The 24615-nt window shown below is 33.0% G+C and overlaps 3 protein-coding genes across 3 annotated transcripts in view; 2 read left to right on the top strand and 1 right to left on the bottom strand.

The window, feature by feature from the left end:
* The window catches only part of LOC114942066 (sphingomyelin phosphodiesterase), a 65047-nt gene that overhangs the window by 29155 nt on the left and 11277 nt on the right, over positions 1-24615 (bottom strand). The gene's annotated exons all lie outside the window — the stretch shown is intronic.
* On the top strand, positions 3013-4601 carry LOC114942069 (endocuticle structural glycoprotein SgAbd-1-like). Its single transcript, XM_085486992.1, has 2 exons — positions 3013-3079; positions 4099-4601. Exons 1-2 carry the CDS (start codon positions 3068-3070, stop codon positions 4486-4488), a joined length of 402 nt encoding a protein of 133 aa, XP_085343118.1. The 5' UTR covers positions 3013-3067; the 3' UTR covers positions 4489-4601.
* On the top strand, positions 13452-20598 carry LOC114942068 (endocuticle structural glycoprotein SgAbd-1). The gene is made up of 3 exons (XM_029317361.2): positions 13452-13661; positions 15428-15594; positions 18573-20598. The coding sequence occupies exons 1-3, from the start codon at positions 13650-13652 to the stop codon at positions 18838-18840; spliced, it is 447 nt and encodes a 148-aa protein (XP_029173194.1). The 5' UTR covers positions 13452-13649; the 3' UTR covers positions 18841-20598.

Below are 24615 nucleotides of genomic sequence, written 5' to 3'. Positions count from 1 at the left end.
TCAGCTAGTTTCTTGACAAAATCTTTGCACAAAACGATAGATTAAAATATCTACTGTGTTGTAAAGTCAGTCATTCATAAATCTTTGAAGATATAGGATGGTTGCCATTGAACACTTTGAAGGAACGATTATATCATTTTTTATAGATGTTTCAAATCGCCTCACCAATTTCGTTATAATAATTTTATTTTATATCATAGCCACGTTAATTGCTAATTTTTATTCGCTTTTTTAATTGTGTGTATATTTTTTGTAATTAAATTCTTAGAAAAATAATAATTTTAATACTCAAAGCTTTTTTAGGAAAGATAATTAATTTACAGAAATAAACTCTATAAACTTTTAGCAGTAATTAATATAAATTTTAGTAATAGTGATATAAAATTAATATAATAAAAATTTTGGATGATTAAATTATATATCTTAACTAGAAAAGAAAAAAGAAAAATGTACAAAAAATATAGTAATTATATTAAATTTCCATTAAAGTGTATGTTATTTTGAAATAATTCACTGCCACATTCAGCACGGATATTGATTGCATTGTATTATTTGATCAAACGTGAGCTGTGAGCATATTATATGGTAGCTAAAATGGAGATTAATTCAAGGAATTCTGATATTATAGTCTGTCATCATATGCAATTAAGCTGTCATAGCGGCATTAATGGTAGATATGTATACTTATTCACAATGCGTTGTCTAATTCAAAGAGAGAATTGATTAGAATGTGCTTTTTTTCTCACAATGTCGAATATAAACAGATATGATTGACTTGAAATAAAACCTCGTGAAAACAATTTTAAAGTAATATTAATTCGTTATCAAAATGTTCAATGTAGAAAGTGTGTAATTTAATGTAATAAAATATAAGAATAAATAATCCTAAAACAATTAATTAAATTAATTCAAAACATATCGGTAATCATGATGTATGACGATGATTGATGTCAGATAAAAAATTGAAATGCACTCATTCACAAAGATCGGAATTGAATCCAGATTTCATTCAGAAAATTCTGACGTAAGACTAGCCGAGAATAGGTTTCATTCAGAAACAATTTGCTTGAGTAATGGCCACCGATAAAGACGTAACGAGCGCGTAATATTACCGAAGAAAGAACAAAGACTTCAACTATTTTATCTTTGTTTTTACTTGAATAGTCCGTTCCTCTGGCGCTCGTTCGTGAACAAGTCGTTGCAATCGCTTTGATTGTTCCTGACTGTGCTGTGAGAAATTCGTCTCCTCTTTTCGTGTTAGAAAAAGAAAGACGGCTGGCCTTCTGTGCTTAAACACAAGGCATTCATTCTCAGGCAAGGTCGATGTTGCAATGCCGGCACCTTGGATCTTTCTCCCGTACGAATTATCGACTAGTGAGGTATTTCCAAATAAACGGAGAATTCTGCTTTTAAAATTAGAAAAAATACTTCTTAAAAATTTATTTCGTACAGATATATTCTATATCTATCGTTCATCGAGAATAATTTTAAATAAAGTATACATAAAAATTCGAATTTTTATTCATTAATCAAGATTAAAAAATATTTGCTTGACTTATTTATTTGTTGTGCCTCGATATATGCTATTTTTGTCGCAGTCATTGACGCAATGTTGCTCAAAGAACCGAAAATATGTAAATAAGATGGACATGGAGAGAAGTCGCGATCACGTGCAACCGACATGCCGACAAAGAAAGAAACAGAAAGAAATAATATGATGAAATATTAAAATTTTCCAGCTTATAGCTTCTGTTAATATCTTCTTTAATTAATCATTCTTTAATTGTGATCAATTTGCTTATTTGTGTTACAACATAGAGAATATACATATAATTTTCAATATCTCATTTTTAGAGTTTTTCTTAATTTCAAATTAATTCTTTTTTCTAATAACTTTGTTTTGAAAAAATGTAATATAATTGTTTTTTGTTAATTTATATTAAATTTACATAATTATCAAATTATCTAGTTCTAGCTAAACGATTCAAACGCTGTTTTTTAAACAAATATAATTTATTTTAAGAATTTAAGATGTATCTGTTTCTTAAAACAATAATATAATTTATTGTTCAAAAAACCGAAGACATGTAAATAAAGACATGGAGAGAAGTCGCGATCACGTATTTTTTTAAAACAATAATATAATTTATTATTTATTTAAAATTTAAAAGCTTAAATATAAGGAATGTTTATAAAGAATGACACGTATATTTAGAGTATGAACAGTCAATCTGCAAGTAATTTATAAATCGTGAAGTAGCAGAAAAATTATTATTTTTTAAAATATAATGTAGTTGATCGAAAGTATAAGTATATGCAACCATGCAACATGCATTTATTTCGCAAGTTTTTCTTAAGGAATGGTTTATCCCAGAATCTTTTAAAATTATGCAAATTTTATCGGGAATACCTGAAATAATAGTCACTATTTTTAACAGAGACAATTTTATCTTCGAAATCTGAATCTAAATTACAAATATCCGATTGTATCAATTGTGCATTTTAGTGGAATTGTAAGTATTGTTTGCAGCGTTCGAGATAAATTAGATTAGATTTAGAAATTGAAAGAAATATCTAAATGTGGATATTTTAAAATAGATATTTTAAAACAATATCTTATCATTAACGAAACCTCTTAAATAGCGATAAGCGCACAAGAACTATTAGAATCAATATGAATTTTTCCTGCATATTGTGCGATACATGGCATGAACTATATGAACCCTTGAGGACACACACGAGGAAGTATGCCAATGAATTTTTGAGCTATTATGCAATCGATCGATTTAGGCATCGTAAAAGGTCAAGTCGACAGATAAGTTTTGGCAGATTTTATTCGGAGTCGGGCGTCTCTATGTCTCTCGCTCCCTTCTTTTTTTCCTTGTTTCTCCTTTCAGATTAAATGAAATCCAGACTTTTTCTCGTTTTCGAATACTACTATAAGGTCATTATAAGGTATCAGGGAAAGTGGGGTCTCCAGTTTCGTATAAAAGCGCATTCAGCTCTCATAACAAGCACATTCGACATTTCGTCACGCAGGATCAGCCGATTCGAGACGCACGACAAAATGAAATTCCTTGTGAGTTTTTCATATTTATTTTTACATTATCTTTTCTTCAGTTCTACTATTTATAAATAAATAAATCGCAAAGTTAACGCCTAGTCGATAATTTAAAGCTAATTAAAGTTTAACTTCTTTTTGTATCTTTCCAGAAAAAATTAAGTTTTTAAAATATTTATAAAAAAAATCTGTGAATAACTAACTTAAGTGTAATTAATATTAGAAATATAACTTATAGACGTTTGAACACTTAAGTTAAGAACTTGAATTTTTTGTCAATGTTAACTACTTATTCGGAATGTCATGTAATTTCTTGGTTTTTCCCATTTGAGTTCTTCTCCGACTATTGTAAATAACAGCTTATAATCTTGTTATAATTTAATTAACGTCTAGGTTATCAATTGAGGAAAGAATAACTAATTAACTACAATTAACTAATTAAATGCAACTAATCAACGGTGAGAGGAAACGATGGATTCTTAATTATTCGCTTATAGATTGTAACCATTAACTCGGTTATCTTAGGATTATTTAACACCTCAATGATATCTGATCTTTTGTACGGATTCCTGTAATTTTTTGCAGCGTGCAACATTGCGCGGAAAATAACATTTTTTTTGCTTTCTGTACTTTCCGACCAATTGTATTGAATTATATAATCGACATGAACAACATATATATTCATAAACAACAATAAATGTATTATTTAATTGATATAGATTTTTTATGTTTTTTAAAATTAATAATTTAATTAGATTATAAAACAATGGTTTGATTATAAATAACTGTGTCCGCAATATAATTTTCAGAATTCGTATTTGTGTATTAATTATTATTATAATTATTTTGTCACTCTGTATCTAGTCGCAGCAAAATGGTTTAAATAATCGGTAAAAATGCTTTATTTCTATTATCAATCAAACTTGATGCAAATGTAAGCAAGACAATTCTATATAATTCTGTAAATATATATATATATATATATATATTAAATTACTTAATTTTTTCTCACTATATTCACTATTTTTCTGTTGCAGATCGTATCCCTCGCTCTAATCGCCGTCGCTGCGGCTGTGCCACTGACTCCCCACGAACAGCCAATAGCTATTCTGAGGCAAGCGCAGGACATTTCGCCTGAAGGATCCTACAACTACGCCTACGAAACCGAGCACGGAATCTCCGTTTCCGAGCAAGGCTCGCTGCAACCCGTTGGACCCAAGGGAGAACGCGCGATCGTCGCCCAAGGTCAATATCAGTACACCGCCCCCGACGGCACCCCGATCGCTGTTTCGTACTCCGCCGACGAAAACGGATATCAACCACAAGGTGCTCACTTGCCAATTCCCCCACCCGTACCCGAGCAAATTCAGAGGGCTGTTGCATTCAATCTGGCTCACCCACAGGCCGAGGAACTTAAACGCCATTAAATAATGTATATGACATTTAGCAATACTTATGGACAAGGCGCACCTCTCGAGTCATAAAATACAAATATGTAGGTTTTCTTTATATAAATAAAGTATATTATATCTTTAAAAAATTCTTAAAGCATCTATTTGATGACCTAACAAATACTAATGCTTCTTCTTTTTAAGAATAGAAAAACCGGAACAATTAAAGATTAATTATATATAATTCTTACAGAGACTGTGCCATAAGAAACTCTTATCTCAAAAAAATATTTCTAAATCTTTCTGTCTTCTATATTTAAATATGTATAATAATATATACACATTTAGAACAACATCAGACAAAGAGAAATTGAACATATATTTATTTGAGTCTAATTTTATTTTTATATCTTAATTGATGCCATATTGTTTATAGACAGGGTATTTTTAATTCTTAAAATCTTAATTTTTAGATCGCACTTTGCGAATCCAAAATCGGCGCATAAGATATCTTTAAGATGTCTTTTGGATATACATATATCATATCATAAGATTTCTTATAAAGCTGTTTTAAAGATTTCTTAATGATATCTTATGCGCCAATTTTGGACTTGGTGTTGTCTAGGTATCGTTTACTTTACGTTTTCGTAAATAGGTACACGTTAAATATTTCCGGTTGAAAGACCCTGGCATTTATTCTTACGTAATGAATAATTTAAGTATGTTACATAGTCACGCTAGTAGTTTAGCAATTTCGGCGATATATACATAATTAGAGTTTCTATTTGTGGACAGAGAGCAGATAGAAAAATAATTACGGATGCTGAGGGAGCTTGATGAAAGATATGGCCTTCCACGTATATTTATATTTTAAAAAAGATATCTTTCTGTGATTATTTAACAAAGTTAACATTTTTCAAAGAATTATTGCTATATTTTGCATATCGCGACGCGATTTCCTTGAAATCGAGGATGCAAAAGATGACGGTAACGAACAGATGGCTCCATGAGATAAAGGAAAAAACGTAGGCGTGAACAATAAATATTAATATTATACAAAGAACGAGACAACATAAGATTCATTATCGTCCAAAATTAGTATCAAGGTTAAAGTATCATTCTACGCTCTATGAATTATTATATGTATCCATTGTTACGCGATTATGTCCGATGATTAAAAACAACATCAAGAAAATTACATCTTGTTACGTTTGAAAAGAATTCTTTATATTAGAAATCTAATCAAAGAAGGAATTAAAACTTGATATAACAAGCAGAATAATGTGTGCGATAAAGAATATTATTAAGATAAATTTTGCTTTTTTCATATTTTTTTATCAAATATCAATATTAAAATTTCAAATACTTTGTTTTGTAATAAATGATTTCTAAAATAAGTACAATTTGAAGGAGCGCATAATTAATTCTAATTTCTCGTATATGCACACAGTCACATATACTGTTTACTATTTTCGCGTGAGAAGCGCAATCAACGTTGATTAACACCGATCAGACGATTAAGATTAATGTAATTTTCAGGAGCGATTTAATAACATTCTCGGTAGATCTTCGACCTTATCGCGGCATAATTTCAATCAACGTGGAGGATATTTCCTAGGAAATCTCTCGACTATATTACGATATGCACTGTTCACCAATAAAGTAGCAACGATTTTTCGCGCCTACCGATGTGCATCGGTGCAACATTGCGTAGGTAGGAACACGGTAAGATGGCGAGGATCGATAATAATCCCCTGTTTCCCGTGTGACGTCTTACGATAAACACGCAAAGGTGGGAAATCATCCGTTGAGATTCTTATCCTGTTGGTTATCTCGATCCTATTACCGGTAATATGCACGAATGCAAATCAATATTCAATAGTCAGTCATTTTGTGCAATGGAACAATTTTGCAAGGATAATCGCTGATATAAAATTATTTTTAATAGATAGATCGAAAAATAAAAAATATATTGATTTTTTGATAACATCTTAATGTGTAAAGTCAGTAATTTCGAAAAATTATTAATTTTTTATATTGATTATTATCGTTTATGTTTTTCTTCTCCTACTTGACTTTAGCTGTTCAAAAGCAGCTTATAAAGATATGCAATTTCACTTGAAAGGATTAATAAACACGTTTAACCGCACCGATATATTTCGCAAAAGGTCGCATTACTATCGCAATCAACAGATGTTCTCTTCGTGTTAATTAACGAACGCTGAGCGATTTTTTTTCGGGAACGGGCAATCGAGTCAGTCATCGCTTTCTGAAATTCCTAGCGGGAGCAAAAGCGATTGAAGTGGCAAATCTGTAATTTTTGGAAAGAAAGGAAAATCAGTAGTTGGAAAAAAGGGAAGAGAGAGATGAATTTCCTGCTTGTTCTTACGCGCGCGGATATCGAGACGAGAGTACACTCTCGAGATAGTCTCCGATCATTGGATTCTCAGTGGGCGGTTTTGATAGATACTATGCGAATAGGTAAAGACATATGTCGGTGGGCGGCAGATGCACTGCATCGTACAATGTGGAGAAAGAGGGAATTCACGATGGCCGATGCAGCTGGAGAAGAGCAACAAGTGATTATGTTGAACGAGTTGAATAAGCCTCCTCCTCCCTGTGTACAATCGGGGAGGAAGAAGGACGGCAAATAACTGTTATCTACGGAGACTTATAGCTCCTATCAGGATCGAGGAACGTGATCGTTCGCATCACATTCTTATTAACACTCGACTCGATTCTATCGGTTATAATGGCGTCGCATCGATTCTTAATATCGCGAGTGCATTTAAGTAAATTGATATTGATGCGAGCGAGAAATAGAATGTCTGTCATTATGATAAAAACAGATATTCTTGTGAATAATAATATCTCCTTGTGAGATTTTCGTATAAAAAAAGAGAACACTTTGATCAAATTAATCAGTTCAGTACAGTAATTTTTTTAATTATCTTTTGCATAATTTATAAGTATGTAAATGCTTTACATATTTATGCTGTCTCTCTATAAAAAGTATAACATAAAATATTATATTTTAAACTATAATAATTCCGTATATACTTATGTTTTTAAGACTACTTATATATAAAATAATTACATCGCGGATTTCTCCTAAACGAATTAATTACAGCTTTAAATCTGTCAGTCTGCACTGCATTGCAAAATTACAAAGCACATTTACATAAGCGTTATCGAGTAAAACAACCGTGCCTTTTGTAAAAAAAATCTCGAAGGTTCATCCCATTAATGTACAACTCGTTTCATAATGGCCAGTTGGATAGAGTCGAAGTATTCTAGAAGAAAGATCACGAGAGATCTAGGCGAAACCCCTCAGACGGAAAGGAGAAGGGTTACTATCTCTATAGCGGTAATTGGAGATCGTATCGAGGGCGGATTATATAGATGCGCCTTTCTTTAGCGGCAGGCGTGAATTTACGCCATTACCAAATCGCGCGCAATTACGTAATTATACTTTATTATAATGCATCGTATTGTAAATACTGAACGTCACGATAGCGACGCGTGCTGACGGTTTTATGTTTGAGCCGAAAGAGAGATCGATTTTGCGTAATATAAGCCCCGGCTGAATATCATTAGCTACCATGTACTTTTAAATTTCGTGTAATCATTTTCTTCAGGAAGAAAAGTTATTAAATATGAAATTAATTTAAAATACTTAATAGAAACTTTGTTGTAACAATTTATCGAAAATAATTAATATCTTTCTAACTAGTTTTTAAAATAGGTCGATGTTTCTTTGTGATAATTAATTTGTTTTAAATTTCTGTGACATTTATAATTTTAGAAATAAATCAAAATATCTTTGCTGAGAAAAATTTTAATAAGCATTGTTCTGATTATTATTTTTTTTTTTTTGCGCGTTTTGCAGTCATATTAGAATTGTCGGATGCGAATTCACAGATTCCGCTTGGAATAGCTTGAGATGATGATTGGAACAGTATACATAACGACTAGAATTATCGTAGTACACAAGGAAGTTCTTGCAATTGCCTTGGAAAAAATGGCTCATAGTAGTGTTTTAAAATTAGTACGTCGGGTGAACAAATGCAGGTAGGCCGAGTGCGAATTATACCACACTCTTCTTGAGTAACGCCGCATAGCATAACTAGCAGATTATGTCTTACTCTTCTCCAGTCTTGCCAGATTACACGTATGTACATGTTCTCATATGACTTATCGCCAAATTCCATTGCAAAATTCGTTGTGAAACTTTATGCGAGACTAAACAAAGATCGATTGTTTATACATCCTAAATTTATTTAAAATTATGATCAGGATTTCTATGAATTATTTTGCATTCTATTATAAAAAAAAAATAGCTACCATAACTAAATTTTAGTTGTCCCTATATTCAAACCTGAAATTTATTAATTTATTGTTTAACGGAGAATTCTATAGCTAAAAAATATTAATTATCATAGCTAAAATTTAAGCATGATAACTAAATTTCCTATGTAATGTAGGGGCAGTTAAAATTGAGTAGTAACTAATTTTTTTCCGTGTAAGAGATTGATATTTGGAGTATTTACACAAATTTAATTTTAGCGTGTGGGCAAACAAACTTGATTAAGCATATTTAGGTTAAAGATTAAGTGGATTGGAAGAGAATTAATAGTGGCGCAACGCGAATTTACAATCTTCTATGCCCGCTATCAAATACAGCGCAGGAAGATATTTTGTTTAAGGCACGCATCTCTTTCATAAATCGAATAACACGTATAGATTGGAGGGATCGGGAGGGCGGTTTATTGCCTCCTCTTGGGTAACCCCGAAGCGGCATAACTGACAGGTTATTCTTCTTCGACGTTTTAGTCCTCTCGTTCGCGCCCCGACGCTCGTTCATTCGCGACCGCGCGATAAAGTTTCTCGCGGGAAGAACAGATTTTAATGTCAAGGCGCCGCCTTTTGTTGGAGGCTCTCTCTTTCTCTGGTAACACCTTTCTGCACTCTTGGGCTAGAGTTAAGTGAGGAAGAGATACGAATAGTCAAGCGTGTGTCGTCTCGAAATGCCCCGATTAGACCCCGCCCGATGTTCTATTCAACGAATCAAATGTCAGATACGTAGTTAGATTTCGTGAAAATTCAATAAGCGTAATATTAGAGTCATTATATCGATATAGCTCGAGAATACGAAGTAATTTAAATAAAAATTAAATTACAAAAATGGCTTAAATAAATCAATTTTTGTAACTTTAAAATCAGAATTCAACGTAGTGATCACGTTGTTCGAAGCAAATTGCAAAGTTTTACATTAATCAACAAAGAAAAGAGAATTCGCCAAGCGGATTTGGAAATTAATGGTGCATACCTCGTTCAATAGAGGTACAAATTGTTTTATTGATGTGAGGCCAATACTGTAATTCACGGAGTTTATTGCGAGCGTAATCTTCTTCGTATTATATCAAACAATGCGATGCGATTCTTTATTGTAGAATGCTAAGCACACAAGAGACAAAAGAAAGGGTGGGTTCGCGTCAATGTACGATAGGATTTATCTCAGATATGCTTGAGCTTGTAAATAAAAAGCCCGTCATTGTTTAGTCGGAATTGCCCTAGAATGCAGTACATGACAGCATTGTACTGCGAAAGTTAATAAAGTATGATTGATGATAAGAGACATTGTCTACATGCGACTATATGTTTGGAATATGTTACACACATAAAAAATGTTGATATGTACGTATCAGTACTAAAAATTAATTAACGTAATATATCTTATAAATTCTTAAATTTTAAGAATCTAAAAGCCACTCAAATCAATTTAAATATCGAAAAATTGGATCATGATATATTTTTCCAAAAACGTATTTTGATTTTATTGATTTTAATATTCATTTGAGTCACACTTCCATATCAATCCCTTATACAAATACGTATATTTGTTTAAAGAAAGAAATTACATTATTAGTATCGTAATTTGATTTGTGCAAGATTTGCACAATGCATGGATTATAATATTTTCTCGAATTTCGTGGAAAACGCGTTGGTAAAAGGCGTCCATAATTCTATGATTTCGCCTACGTTCCACGAGCATTCATATCTCGATGTCCCGCGTGCGATTAGTAGAGATATTCCTGATAAAAGGTTCAAACAATCCTTCGGGATTGCCTTGTACATACTGTTGTCTCTATTACACCCACGCGCGTGCATTACAAGTGAGATTAGTGGCGAAACTGTAAATATCATCATTACCCGACGCGTTTCGGAAATATGCATGTACGTATGTCTGTGTACGGGGATTCCTTCTGTCGATTCGATGATTTAAATACCACCTGTCAAACGTGCAGCATCGATGGATCCTAGTTACCCTCCCGCGCTCGTCACAAATTCTCTCGCATCCTTTGTTCACTTTGATCACCGAGCGTATCCTTACGTCCTCATTTTATCCTTCTTTTTATTCGAGAAGGTTATTTGTATTATTCTTGAAGCGGGAGAAAGATTACGTATATCGATATTAACTTATCGATACGTGATTTGTGCGAGAAATGTGTTGCGACGATTTATTATGTGGATCCTAATATGCATCCCATTTTATTTAAGATATAAATAAATTATCTATTAATCGAATTTTGTTCTCTGATGTCTTCTAAGAAGAATATAAATGCGTATACTAAAATGTAGAAATAATTAATAATCATGTAACTTGTATTGTTAAATCTCTTTTCTCTTTCAAACATTATAAATAACATATTGTAAAAAAAATATTTATTCGATAATACATAAACGATAAAAATTTGTTCTTAAAACAATTATTATATATACCATATCGTTTTTTAATTAATCAAATGCAAAAAGGAATATACATAAATCTCTTTGCATAACAGTATGTGATATCTTTGATTATCGACGGCACATTGCAGAAATCACACATGAAATATTTATAAGCAATCATTTTCTTATAATAATTTATTAGTTATGCGTCCATATTCAATTTCAAGATACCCACGCGTAATTTATCCGTGAGATCTTCAGAGAATGCAGAATAAATATATTATATAAATATATTAATGCATTTGTTATCCAATTTTAAAAGCTTTTGTCTTTACAAACTAAAGTTAGAAATGATCTAATTTTAATAAGATATTGATTGTATAAACTAAACTTTATTTTGACAATTTTTGAAAGAAAAAATTATTACATTGGTCAAAAATTTAATAAATTAAATTTGATTAAATTTCATAATTAAGAACAAAGATTATGTATATGTATATATATATTTAAATTATAATTTATATTTTATATTTGAGACAAATTATTATAAATAACATTTAATCTGCAATACGCGAAAAGAAGCTAATTTATTTATATGACTTTTTGCTTTTAACATCATAATCTCATACAATGCAATGAGAGAACCGGAAGCTCTAAAGCAATTTGGAGAAGTTGCAGATTGTTTCGCGAGAAAATCCTGATCGATCTCGAAGGGTCGAAGGATTCTGTCCGAGTTATGTCGCAAGAATCGGCGATGCGCGCCGCGGCAAATCGCCGTTGCATCGGTTCGATGCGGTGAAAGGAATACGCCCTGCGATGATCCGTGGCGAATCCGGCATCGATGAGCCAAACCCCGTGATGAGGCCAAGATGTTACGAGACAAGCGAGATAATGACAGTTCTCCCGACAACAAGCACGTATCATTCTTACAATTAGGCTCGATTCGAATTTGTAACACGCAGATGTGCGAGTATATGCATACACGTGGATGCATTAAAGATAACAAGTAAACAAAGATATTTTCGCGAGCAAAAATTAGCTCAACTTTTATAAGATGCGATATACAAGTTGTACAAAGTACATCGCTTGATTAATTATATGTAGAAAAAATTTCTTCAGTTAGTTTTACTCCAATAAATTGTAATATGGAAAAATATGTTATATTCGCGATTTTTTCTATTTAAATTGTATATACACCCTCTTTTTTTTACACGTCTTTTTCGTTCTACAATTAGACCGTAGCAAAAGCACGTGGAAGATAAAAATTGTCTCTTTATTATTTTTATTATTTTCTTATTTTCTCTTTATTATTTTATCTGTTTATTATTATTTATGCGTATACGAGGAAGTGTGACGTGAAAATTGTAGACATTATATAATATTTCTCGCGCGATAAGTATATGCACGGTGCGTACATCACATGAGAATGATACAAATAGTTTCTGCAACAGCGGAAAAAAAACCGCTAATACGCGTATGCAAATTGAATTCATAACATAATAGCATGCCTTTAAACATCCCGACCTCTAAACGATGCGAACGATATATATGTGCGTAAGGTGCATAAGAGCTGCGCGAGAAAAAGCGTAAAGACTAATTGTAAGCGTGAGACATAGTAGTTAACAGGCGACACATTACAAACGCGTGCTTAATATACGTGAGAAGGCCCATGCCAGGGCTGAGCAATATTGCAGAAACATCATATAGTCGACATAAAAAAAAAAAAAAGAAATAATGACATATTTTATTCTCTACTCTAAGAGAATTGTTGTTTTCAACAATTGAGAATTATATTTATAAAAATATTGTATTTTTTATTTAAAAAAATATTTATATTTTATATTATTTAAATCATATATTTCATAATTTTGTAATTCAAACATATGTTTTTATAGTATTTTATAATTTATACATTTACTTTGTAAACTATACTTATACATTGTAAGCGCCTGTAATGCGTGCGCTTGTATACAACCGACAAGTTTGTATGTGCAATATGCTTATGGAGGATCGCGATACGTGGGCACTGAAATAATGCGCACGCGGATGCACGGGAGACACATCAAACGCGAGAGTAAGCGAGGGGAATCATCGGTTACCACCTACCTATCGTCTAGTCAGAAAGCCCCGACCACCATCCACCACCCTATGCTTAGTTAGCGGATTACGCGAGTATAAAGTCCAAGATTTATTCTCCCCTTCAACCTCCGGAAAACGGCCGATGGCGGGGCAAAAAGAGGGCACAACCAGAGCGTCTCGGCGACTATAAAGCCTCACCGTGACCCACCTAAGCTCGCATCTTTAACTGCAGTTAACACGAGAGTCTCGTACGTGGCTTTTCGGTAGATCTGAGTGCACTCTTCGCACACGTAGTGTAACATTCCCCTGGCACGCAAGCGTGCGCAAGTTGTTCACCGGTTGATAACGAGTCGCCTGGTTTGGCTTTCGGCCGAATAAAACTCATCATGAAGACCCTCGTGAGTGTCATTTTTTTTCAATTTTCCTCGCGCGTTTTATCGATTCGCGATTAATTTTACAAAATGGGAGATTAATAGTTCTAACTGGTCTCTAATTATTTTCATTTAATATTGGCTATTTGTAACTAGGATTATAATCATAAGTGCGGTAAAATTTTGCAAACAACATATAAAAATATTTAAATTATACTCCGGAATGTTTTTTTTTCGATCATCAAATTCTATTTAAAATGTCGACAAAGTTTGTTAAAAGAGACACTTTTATTTCGTTTTCTAGTATTCGAGTTAGAAAGAGACTTTATTAAGAGAAAGATTTGATCAGTTAATTTTATAAAGAAATTGGAATAAGTGTTTTTCTACTTGGTTATAAATTGTAATGTATAAAGTATAAAACCTAATAAATGAATAGATTTTATCATATTTTTGCTGGACGTTTATAATAGAAAGTGTAATATAACGGGATCGGCAATTTATCTTTATCTAATCTTTTATGCTGCCTCATTATAACATACAGATTCAGCGAAAAGTTTAATCAAGCATGATGAAATCGTGGCAATTGGATGTAGAGAAATTTTACGATCGCTCGATTTTACGATGGCGACACGATTGTCAGTTCGGTCGATTATACAATCGCACGTGTGAACTGATCAAAATTTCCATTTGATTCGCGACGCGGAATAATATTCTACCGAACGTATCGGTTGGGATGAAGACGAAGATTTTATCGGTGTTAATTTCGTCATTTCCGTTCGGCGCGCACAGATAACAACTGTAATATTCTCGGAAAAATAACGACGCTTGTGCGATTGTGTTCGTTACAATTGTGATGCGAAATCTCATATTTCGTTTCATATCGCGTAAATACTATCTCCGCTCGATATAATTGCATCGTATCGTGCGATTTGCAATGAAATGCACCGAGAGGCTGACACATTTTTATACACGCGCATAACGTTACGTAGATTGATTTCTGCGTGTATATGCTCCTTGTATTTATTATAATCATTTTCTTTCTCGTTAGTTCGCGCGCGAAAAATATTACGCGTTGTGTCGCAAATCACTTAACTCTCCTCGGTTTTCAACACACAATGGAGGAAGTCTCCGACGAGCGTGAGACGAGAATTATGACGCACGGGATACGTATAATTATTCATAACCGCACCGGCTTGAATGCAGTGAATCGAAATTCTTTTACGTTCCAAACTGCCTACCCATCTCAACCTACCTACTTATTTAGCCGGCCCTTTTCGCATGAGTAATATATAAGATTATATTATTCCGCGACTCACGCTGGATCTGTCAATATTCATTATACTTATTTATAATGTACAGTTCAATATTTTGTGAAATAACGCTTGCGTTTCGCAATTGCAATAATAATACCTAATTTACTTTAAAGTTACTAATTATAGCTGCTATACTTATAGAATGGAAACTTTTTTTAAGTCTTCTAAAATAATTATTATAAATGTTATATTTGAGTTTTTTCCTTTTCTCTGTTTCTCTAATTTTGCTCAACATACATGTCGATTTTCATATCAGTATGAATATTTTGTGAAATAACGCTTGCGTTTCGCAATTGCAATAATAATACCTAATTTACCTCTAAAGTTGCTAGAATCATAAAATTTCTCAAGAAGTGGAAGCTTTTTTAAAGCCTTCTAAAATAATTTAAAATATTCTAAATGTTATATTTGAGTTTTTTCTCTTTCTCTAATTTTGCTCGGGCGTACATGTCCATTTTCATACTAATAATTATTTCGCAGATATTGTTACTCGGTTTGACGATGATGGCAAGCGCACAACTCAGTAGATATACGACTCCGTATCCACAGCCGACGCAATATTATAATCCCAACTACTACGGTCGACCTTTCTACGCTATACTGCGACAAACGCAAGACTCCGCACCGGACGGATCATACTCTTACAGGTGAGATCGTCCTTCTGTCTTTCATCCTAAATAGAGATGATAAGCGGCGCCGAGGCATCCGTATACGTTTCGTCGCGAGAGAACGATCTTGACACGCTCGAGGAATCGCGGTTGCCCTACTGATTGTATGAAAACACGCTCGCGCCATTCGGTCGATGTAATCGCGAAGTTAACACGCTCGGACTGTGACTGTCAGTTTTTTTTTGCCACCTGTCTTGCGTCTTCATCGAGGAGTGATTAATAGGCAGGAAGGAAGTGCAGTTAATGCATCGGGAATGTACAGAATGGTTACATGACTGGTGACTAGAATTTCTGTACTGTTTCTTAACATATGTGTATATAGATTTCAGATTTCTCATACTTTCTTTCATAGGTGATAATTAAAGAAAGTATAGGAAAAGAAAAAAATACACTACCTCCAAGAAAAAAAATTACTTTAATCAACATTTTTATTCAATGGTAAAAAATATGTATATACTTATAAAAATATTTAATTTATTAATTATTAATAAAGTTTCAAAAAATTAATTAATCCTTGTCAAGATAAAATTTTTGTTACGTGATTCTAGAATTTATAATTACTCCGAATTTAAAATTGATTTTTTAATGAAAAACATTAAATTACCAATTCATGAACAATTCCTGAAAATTTATGTATAATTTATATTCTCAGACAAAGTAGAATCTCATTCAAAAATATGTTAAATATTACATTAAAGATTACATGTAACTGACTGATGTAATCTATACGATAAAAAAAGAATCGATGTCTGTCTGAAAATATGTGGGATGCAGATCGGTTATCAGCAGAAAGTGAATCCATATAAGCATTTATTCAGCTTTTATTTATCGATCTCAGAATAATGCCGACGTTTTCTTACCATCCAAAAAAGGAGATTGAACGTTGCAATTATGTTGATCGTGCTTGTGTAACTTTTTGTGTCAGCACACTCGCGATTATTTTTATTATCTGCCTACCCAAGCAATTTTCGAATCTTTCGATGTGTACAATGAAAATAATGGTCGATTAAAGAGAAAGAGTAAATTTATATCAATGCGAAGACTAATAAATTTTACATAGTAATACGGAAGTGTTTCTGAATATGGTATGCTCCATTAGTCTAATTAGATGCATATGTATAAAGCTCAACGGAGTCACATGTCAGTTGTAATAAACATGTGCATTGCAAATGCATGAATATTTTTTCATGTATAATGTTGGCATAATCTCGTAAAAAATACCAGCTCTAGTTTCATTTATTATTTAACCCTTTTTTAAGAATTCACAGGTCATATTATGATGGAATTATCGCGAATATTTTACTACATTCTATCACAAATAATTAACTTTTGAAATGTAAATATAATATAATATTATAATATAAAAAATTAGTTTAAAATGTTAAAATTGACATTTCAAGTTGGTTCAACGAGAAACGTTGAATATTTATTTCTTCACTTATTTAAAAGTATAATAAAAATGTGAGTTGTACGTAAAAAAAGTGATTAGCTATCATTCTAATGGTAATTATTACAAGCTTACAACATATTTACGATATTCTGCACGAAATGTAGGTTTTAATAATTATTACGTTAACTTTGCGCGACTAGTTTAAATATTATATTGCATTATTAGATAAGTGCATTAGCACTATATAATTATGTAAAATTCAACACGAAAATATCGAGCATCGCAAAGAGGCGTCGAAATATTTTCACTCTGTTCTGAGTTTCTAAGATAGATCGCATGATTCGCTGTAATTAGTTGGTAATACGATGAGATTATAAGCCAGTAATTATCGAATTATCTCCTATAGGTGATGCTCGCATCTCAAGTCTGTTTGCAGCGTGATATTAAGTCACGATACATCTTTACATGACGAATTTTGCACGCAGTTAATGACTGCAACAATTGACTTCGAAATTAGAAACCTGCGATTATCGTTACGACATTCAGTCTGCATATTATAGTTTCTCGATGATCTAATATCTCGGTCAATTTAGCAAACATCACTTTTGCACAAGCAGTTTCCAGGTGAACAGACGATATTCATATTCCCATAATAATTCATTATCCCTTTCTCTTTAACTTCAAAACTCCATATGATGCTTAAAACATATCCCTTCAAGAATAATCGATCGGGCGTGTCGAGCGATTGTACGTTGCAGGGTTAAGTCACCTGACGTATTGTTCGGATGTTATTTAAGGCGCCGATCACTTTAATCGAAATCGCAAAAACCGTAAACCTTCGTCGCGCAGGATGACCGAAGGAAGGATGCATAATTGGCTTTGATGTTAATCGTACGCGCGCCACTCGGCTGCGCAGCTCGCAATAATGCATTGCGCAATTGAACAATTACAATCGACCTACCTACCTACCTTTGCCGACCTGTCTGCCTACGCGTTCACCTTCCTTACCCATCCTCAGTGCTCTGGAGTTCGCACCTAACTCAAGCCCCTCCCGTGACACCTGTCTCTGGGACAGTGAGACTCCACCTCGAAGGTGGCGTTACAATATTTTTCTCACTAGCTTTTAGTAGCAATTCGGTGGGAAAGAGCAGGTACAAAGCGAATATATAATCGTAAAACCGACGTGTCAAAAGACGGATATATCACTCTATAATCTGATGATTAATTTAATTTAATTTAATTTAATTTCATTGAACAATATTTGTATGTAGATTTTCTGCAGGCGAAAATATTTTTATAAATGTATATTACATACAAACTTTATCTATATATAAAATCATAAAAACATTCTATACTTGTAATTCATGCTTTGTATTTAAATTTAGTTTGAGAAAATGTTTTATTCATCTATATATTTATACTTAATTTCCCTTTGATTAAATTTTTATCTTATTTAATCGAATAATTTTTCCCGAATAATATCTTCTTTTGCAAAATACATCGTTTAGCTGTCATAAAGATAAATTCGCGCGATATCTGAATAACGTGCATACATATATCGTTGCAGCTACGACACGGAAAACGGTATCTCCGTAGCGGAGACGGGGCAGCCGAAGAACATCGGGCCTAACCAGATCGAGGCGGTCAGAGGTCAATACAGTTATACGGCACCGGACGGCACGCCGATCGTGGTACACTATACGGCAGATGAGAACGGTTTCGTGGCGAGCGGTGCCCACCTGCCGACACCGCCACCGATACCGGTAGCGATACAACGCGCCCTGGCGTACAACGCGGCCCATCCCGAAGAAGAGGAACCCTACAGGAGATACTAGAGCTCGCTATGTCTAACTATAAGACCGCCCAACGCGCTTCGATATATCAAACACATAGCATTTTAGAGGTTGCTGCTTTGCGATCTCCGCTTTTCAATGACATATTTGATCGTTATACCATGATTTTTGATCGTTTATACGAGAGATTCTTTCGAAGCGGGTGGTTTGCTGGCTATTAATGGAAATAAACATCACAGCAGAAAAGCGATTAAATTTTATGTCTTCTCGTTGCGCCGCCGAAAACATTTCCGAAGATCGAGGATCGCGTTCGTTGATCATGCATGATTGTTTTTCGCGATTGTTATATGGATCAGCTTTATCAAAAAATATTCGTGTCAGCATTACGTGTGCAACACAAAGCACAATTGAATGAGATAATGTAAGATCGATGAGTACAAGTGACAAGAGTACAAATTCTTTGACAAGGGTACAAAATTTTTTAATTAATATTAATGTAAGACAAAAATATTACATAATTCTAGAATATTTTATTCTATTAAAAGTTTTTAATCTTTGTTTAAAATATGTACATGTAATCGAGATGCGCCTAATTAAAATGCAATTAGCTTCGCGAAAATAATATTAATATAATATTTTTAATATTTTAAATAATCGAATATAATCAATAAGATATAGCTGTTGCTATTAAAGTTTAAATTAAAATAAAATGTACTTTGGACAAAATTATCGTACATTACAATGTTGTATGCAAAGCACCTTATGTTCAGTAAAGTTCAGAATTATTACATAATTTGAGATATGATAATTTCTCAAATAAGAATTACAAAATTGCTTTATCTTTAATTGATCTCGAGAGAGATTAATAAATTAGAGAGTTATGTCGAGTCGTGCAATATTTACAGATTGAATAATTTCTTGATTTGTTAAACGATTATACTTCATCTGAGAAACCATATTTATATGTATAATAGACACAAGGATAGTTTTTATCACCATGTTCAAATTGAATTATGCATAATTAAATTAAATGAAAGCAATGTTACTCGTACTCATTGATGACCGCGCTTGCGTTAAAACGTACCTTATATAACTCTAAATATAAACTATTCAGCTCACATGAAAATATTGAATTGATAGAACTTGTGTTAGAATAATAAATTTCACATGCATGTTTTTAAAGATAAAAAATCTTTTTATCAAAAAAACTTGTGCAAAATTTTTAAAGCAAGAGATAAGCTCAAAGATAATTCTTTATGTATAACAAACCAAGAAAAAATGGTATTATGATTAGATGTAAATATACATAATTAGTTGTGGAAAGATCTGATAATATATGTAATTTTATATGATGATTACATATGTTATCAAATCTTTCCATAATTAATTATGTATGTTTTCATCTGATTATATTATACCATTTTCTCAGAAAATTTAAAAAAAGAAAATGTGATCTGTCAAAATTTTATATTATTACTGTTTAAAGTCAGCTGATAAATTAAGAATTATTAATGATATGATTTCGGGCCTATTTTTTAAAGATCTGCCGAATATCAAATGTAGCGCTTTGATCATTGATTTCAAAACAAAAATATAATATCTATATACTGATCGAGGTCTTGCGATCATCCTCGAACATTTCATTCTTTCCGAAAAGTTATAAAGACAGGAGAAGGAATAGAAGTTTCGCGGTGCAGATGCCTAAACGACAATATGTCGTATCACAAATGTGCTGTATTGTATCATATATGCTATCTTATTAAATCGTTTAATAACTCATGCGTATTTTGAGTATCGTAATCACGTGCTTATTATTATAACGTGTCATCAAAATATATATTAAGGATCCATTCTCGTTCTGTGCCTTAACCAAGATTTTTAACAAACCGGATATGGTAATAAATTATTTTAATACGCAAAATAGAATCTTCTGTTTAGCAATATCATCAAGCTACATATAATGACGACTAAAATATTTGTCATTCCTTGGTTGTGTATAAATGTTAAATTCATCGCATATCATATTTTATAAATAATGTATTTGTAATAGAACATAGATTCTGAAGATAATTTTGATTGTTATAATGCGATATTAGGCAAGATTATCAGAATTACCCGAAATCTGCAAAGTCTAACGGCTTGCATTGATTTGTTTACATAAGAATGCTGTACAAGCTGATCGCGTTACATCGTAAATCGATTGCTTAACATTGCTTACGTCAGAATTTGGAAGGCGGGGAAGAAAGGATGGTGTTTAATAGACCTTGTTTTGAATTTGATTTCGACGAGAGCATTTCTCAATCTTTTCCGCGAGAATCGAGAAAGATTTTCTTGAAGAACCATGCAACGAATCTACCTTTTCCGTCTCGATGATAATCGTTTTTAGCTGAACTAATGATTTTAACACGCGATGCCGTCGGTCAATCGTGTGAGAATTTCAATAGCTCATCATGGACCCGGTGTGAAATGCATACATTGAAATAATGACAATTAGCACAATAAGTCTGAATCGTTTTCACGAGGGTATAATGCATGTCATTATGACGTAATCGCTTATATTTGCTAAAAATAAATCCATCAAATATTAAGCAATTAACCGCAAATATATATTTCGTATTTTAAAATATTGTGATTTTTTGCATAAAATTATAAATTCTACGAGTAAACGATTAAATTTATATTATTGTTGAATTATGCGGAAACATAAAGCGTTCTCTCAAAAGTTTCTAAAAAAATCTGTAGGATTACACTATTCAAAGTATCATATTACATACTTTATTGTTCGACACGATAATAATCTTGTATTGTTTGCTACATACATTGAATGATTGTATATTTATTTATCGGTTGTCGGGGTATTAACAATCATCGTCAATCGTATCTGTCTTCGATAGGAAACGCGGGGAGACGCTGGCTCTAACAACCATTAATTAAAATCGATTCTCACCTTATTCGCGCCGATAAAGAGCTGCTTAGCACAATCACGTTATGGCAGCGAGATTGTAATCGCGTCGTGCGCGAAATTTTAGGCGGACCAACCGGCCGTGGAAATGCCATCCGGATTAATGTTAATGGTAATCGTAATATCATGTTAAAGGTGAGTCAGTGAAAGCTAATCATCGGTCTCCTGTCTATTGCATAACGCGCGAGCGAGTGAGCGAGCGCATCTCTCGAAACTCCGCGATTTATCCGCGAGATGGAAATAACGGGGTATCAAATTTAGCGACTATTTCTATGACTTGATAGAGTCACGAGATACGAGACAGATGGATCATAAAGTTATGAGATTCAGAAGCGTGGATCCTTTAGCGGAGCCTTAAGAGAGATGCTGATCGTAAAATTTTATTTCTCGCACGATGTGATACGACGATCGCGCGATAATCGCTGATAATTAGTTCTCGCGGTTGCACGACCGGTATATGTTATCGGACAAGTTATGCATTTACAATACAAACGATCATCGAGACGTAAATTGCATCTGCAAATCAAACGGAGCAGTTAATCGAAAGGTCAATTGTTCCATTTTCTGAAATTAATTGATGCTAATTGCAACATTGATTGAAACCACTTTACGGTATTTCTAGGATATGAATGATCCATGAATTTGACAACCCCGTTTTGATTTACGAAGCCGATATCGAATTACATGATATCGCGCGTGTAAATTTTCGCGTCGCGCAAGTGATGCAAACTTAAAGGTCATTTGAACTATTTAATGTCTGGATTTCGCGCGACGCGAAAGTGAAGTATTGTTGAAAATTATAATCGACAGTTGATAGTCGGTCATTACCAGCTGACAGTTATTAATGGCGATAGTTAGTTATGGCGACTAAATAGACGGATTCGCGCTTCGTGTGAAGTGCATCGCTAATACGCGCGAAATTTTGTATCTGTCAATTATTTTATTTAGGAAAAACATAAAAATCAATTATTATTATTATTACATAATATGAAAAATATTTTTAAACGGCTTTAATATTAGTTCTCGTTAAACGAAATTTGTAACAAAAAACGAGCTAAAGGTTACGCACGTGCGTATATAAACACGTGCTCCTCTCTAAATATCGAGGTCGAAAGGTCCTCGCCTTTCCATGTTGCAATTCTTAGACGGTCTGCATATGTTTCAGAGCAATAGATTAGATATACAATATTTAGCTAGATAGATTTCAATTATAACACATTAAATAATTATACACTGGTACATTATCATGTAACTTGCTGAACATTCCAAGAATAAACGTTGCCATTGATTAATTATGAAAATCTCCGAAGAGAACTTGATTCAATAAATCTCTATTAAATCTCCAATAAATATAATACATATCTATATATCAATTAATTGACATAAAAAATTCCCTACAAAGTATATATTTTATACAGTCGAGTTAACGCTAATAATTCACTTTTGCCTTTAAAATGTCTTTATTTTTTTCGCGCAAGTTTAGACATTTCATGGTTCTGATATCCGATTAATTAAAATTGTATAAAATATAATTCCATTTACTCATTTATCATGCTGTAAATGAGCAATCTGTGTAATATTTCGAAATATATGAATTATTAATTCCCTTGTTGCTGCAACAGCAAAATTCGCGCGTGCGTACGTCAAGTCACGAGACCCTTATTCGCTGTTAACGAGGTTGTATCCCGATGACCGAAAGACCGACCACAGGAATAAGAAGTGGATCGGGCCTCCATAATCAGTAAGATCAGCAAAAACACGCGATGCACGAAATCGATATTTTGCATACAATTGTGAAGCGTTTTGGCGCGCGAGTCTCGCATCAGCGATATCGGTCAAGGAATTGGACACTTCTGGACCGGATGTATCCTGTCGCAAAGATCGCGATCACACTACATCGCTTTGTCGCCGATCGTCTGAAGTCATCGCTTTTGCGCAACGAAAACTCGGCAATATATGCAGCTATTGTTTCTGGCAATATAGCATTGCCGCAGTTCTCGCTGTTGGAAAAGATCGAGATTTATTTAGTATGCAATATAAACTAAACTTAAAATCATAATTTAATAAAAAAAAAAAAAAAAAAGAAACCTAATTACATGGCATTTAATGATAGAATATTTTCCCATTTATTTTTCTTGATCTTTATATAATTTTAATTTTTTTCTCTAATTTTTTATTTGTTAGCCATGAAAATAAATTGAACACTGCAATATGCAATACTTTACATATTTTTATAATTGCTCTATTATTTCCGTCATCATAATTATAACGATATTAACGTTTTTCTAGGTCTTCTAACAATTAAAAAAATGAGAAATAAATGACTATAGATAAAACAATAACATTAAAAGCAGAAATATGTCATCAAATGTAACTGAATAAAATATAAATTAATTAAAGATATAAAACACAAAGAATCAACAATATATTATATATATATATAGAACATTTAAAATGCGATTTGTACACCAATAAAAATCTAAAAATAGATACGCGGAAATGAGAGGCAGAGTATTAATAGCAAATTGCAAGGAAACATTAAAATGTCCACTTTAACGTGATCGTGGGATCTTCATGATAGATGAATCTCCGATAAATGATAAATAATGATAGTTAAACACGAGTCTCCCGACATGAATTCCTCTTGCCGTTCGTCATCTATAACGAAAAGAAAGGAGGCGCTTCGAATGCCAGCGACAACAACGCAATTCGTTCGCACGATTGATCCGGGTAGTTGCTAAAGAAACAATCCCTAATAAGTACCTCGTCATGTGCCAATGATCGTAACCTCATCCTCGTAATCATGCCATGACATCATCGACATAATGTATCGAGCGCTACGACATATCAGTGCG

The sequence above is a fragment of the Nylanderia fulva genome, unplaced genomic scaffold (genome assembly GCF_048542155.1).
Source record: "Nylanderia fulva isolate GAGA-0341 unplaced genomic scaffold, ASM4854215v1 Scaffold5, whole genome shotgun sequence".
Taxonomy (NCBI): Eukaryota; Metazoa; Arthropoda; class Insecta; order Hymenoptera; family Formicidae; genus Nylanderia; species Nylanderia fulva.
This window is presented reverse-complemented; position numbering and strand designations above follow the sequence as displayed.